The sequence below is a fragment of the Hordeum vulgare genome, chromosome 5H, assembly GCF_904849725.1.
Source record: "Hordeum vulgare subsp. vulgare chromosome 5H, MorexV3_pseudomolecules_assembly, whole genome shotgun sequence".
Classification (NCBI taxonomy): domain Eukaryota; kingdom Viridiplantae; phylum Streptophyta; class Magnoliopsida; order Poales; family Poaceae; genus Hordeum; species Hordeum vulgare.
In genome coordinates this window covers 522,295,754-522,298,126 of record NC_058522.1, presented here as the reverse complement: position 1 = coordinate 522,298,126, position 2,373 = coordinate 522,295,754, and the positions used below count along the sequence as shown (strand labels likewise).

The window sequence follows — 2,373 nt, the reverse complement described above, 5'->3', positions numbered from 1 at the left end:
TCAGCAGTTAAAACTTAACAAAATTTGAAAACTCGTCAAAACATATTCAAAATGAATCTTATTTGAAGCCATTGTCACAAGAAACACGGATACGTAAATGAAACCTAATTATAATTTTGGTTCAGAAGATATAAATATTGAAAATCATAAACAAAAGTAAGAATGGGCTACATGCCCCACCTGTGTGGGCCACAAATTCCCTTAGAGCCACGTTTCGTCGTACACATGGTGGACTAGGTAAGAGCCTAATTTTGTCGTACACATGATGGAATAGGTAATAGCCACGTTTCGTCGTGCACATGGTGGACGAGGTGTGCGGTGGGTGGATTAGGATGTACGGAGTGGTGTGTGGAGTAGCAACGTATTCAGGAGACAATGACCTCCTAGGATGGAGGGGGCGATGGGGTAGAGCTTCAGGTGGGGCTCGTACGGGGTTGGCTGCGGAGCTTAGGGTGAGGGCAGACAGAGATGCCGATAGAGCTTCTGGTTAGGGCAGGACAAGGAGGACGCGATAAGATGCAGATTGAACATGAAACGAAGAGACAGTAGGGCGGAAGCAAGGGGGTGAAGGTCAATTTGAAAGGATTTAGGGTTGGCCCGGCATGTCGGGTCACACGTGACACACGATATGCATGACCCTAAATCCTCCCATATGGGTTAGGTTTGTGGTAAACAAACAATATGGTCAAATAAGCTTGGTATAAGGTTCACGAGGCATTTTGTTAGGGCATTGTTCGACGGGACATATGATGATGATTTAAGGATGTAAATGGCGTGCCATTTAAGCCTACCTAAGCCCACTTATAGGTCTACCATTTCAAGATTTTTTTTCTGGACAAAGTGAACCACCAAGCTAACTAAACGGGCCTTGCGGTGTCGTTTATTACGTCGTTTACATCCCTACGAGGTTTCTGGTGTGCTTGGACATGCTCCAACTCTCCTTTGGGACCATATGAGGTCCAATTAAATAGGGCCACATCATTGTATACCGGAAGGACGCTAATCCCCATCGAACATTTGCTTAAGCCATGTCATTTATGAACGGCCACCTCGTAGTTTTGTGTGTGGGGAGAGGGTGTGAGGCCGGGTTGGCATTTTAAAAAACTACCGAGTTTTAAATCGGAGCGGGGGGTGTCTACATAAAAATGCCACAGTCGGATGCAAATCTAACTGATTTGGGGGCGTTCTCCCGGATCTGGTTCCTGCCGAACGTTCGCCAGATAGCATTTTCCAATAAATAAAAAGATCTCTAGGTCTAGCAAAGCTCTTCTTTTCAATCGCTCCTCGTTCTCGGGGGTGGAAATCGTAAAACTCTGGCCGAAGAGAAGCCCCTTTCCTCCGGCACCGATGTTCTCCGCTGTTCGATCCCGAGCCCTCGGCCAATGGCGCCCGCCGCCGCACCTTCTTCCGCGCCTCCTCTCCTCCGCCAGCGCCTCGTCGGCTCGGCCGGCCGAGCTTATCGAGCTCTCGGAGGTGGAGAAGGTGCTGCACGACGTCCGGGCGGGGGACGTGCGTGTGTTCCCCGTCGGTGAGGGCGGGCTCCACGGCGGCGCCTGTGCGGACTACATGGTCGTCGCCACTGGCCGCTCCGACTGGCACGTCCGCAACATCGCACAGGCCATACTCTACAAGGCACGCCCCCCCTCCCCTTGTTTTAAATGTATGATTTTGCCCAATCTTTGCCTGTGGAAGCGAATCAATTATGGTGTTATTTGGTGATATTGTGACTGGAACTTGCGAGGACGCAATAGGATTGTTTTGCATCCATGAATGATCTTGAAGTATTATACAGCTAACAAACGGATTTTAGCTGTAGGAATCCCTAAGGGTCCTATGATTGTTTTCATTGACTAATCAATTTTACTTTGAGTGTTTCGGTGGACTCGTATGCTAATGATTCTTGAGAAAATGTGACTAATGTGGATGGAACAACATATGGTGAGCTGCAAAGATGGTCCAATGATTTGTTTCATGATGGGTGATTTCAATTGGACTGAAGGGTGGATTTTATTTGCTCAAAATGGAACATCAAGAGGATACAAACACAATGAGCACACACCTTCTCCATAGCTAGCCCCTTAGGCAATGACATGAACCATTGTGCCACAGTGTAATGCACACAGGCTATACTAATATGGTACTGAAATTTTCCTTTTTCATCAGATAAAGCAGAAACAGAAGGGTTCTAATCGAATATTGATGCCGAGTGTAGAAGGCCAGCAAGCTGGGAAGTGGGTTGTCATTGATTCTGGTAACATCTAACTTCGTATGTATCCCTGCAATTTTTATTTTGTAAAATTTGTTTTAGCAATGGATAGACATAGATTACTGTCACGATGAAATTTTATTTAACAATTCAAAAGGAACCCTAAC

The 2,373-nt window shown here is 46.6% G+C and overlaps 1 protein-coding gene across 2 annotated transcripts in view; it reads left to right on the top strand.

The window, feature by feature from the left end:
* Nucleotides 1-1,274: 1,274 nt before the first annotated feature.
* Nucleotides 1,275-2,373, top strand: part of LOC123452131 (protein Iojap-related, mitochondrial) — a 6,582-nt gene continuing 5,483 nt past the window's right edge. For both annotated transcript variants that reach the window (XM_045128718.1, XM_045128717.1), the window contains exons 1-2: nt 1,275-1,632; nt 2,164-2,251. In XM_045128718.1, the coding sequence (XP_044984653.1) occupies nt 1,348-1,632; nt 2,164-2,251 (373 nt within the window). In that variant the 5' untranslated portion in view covers nt 1,275-1,347. The remainder of the gene's footprint in view (nt 1,633-2,163; nt 2,252-2,373) is intronic.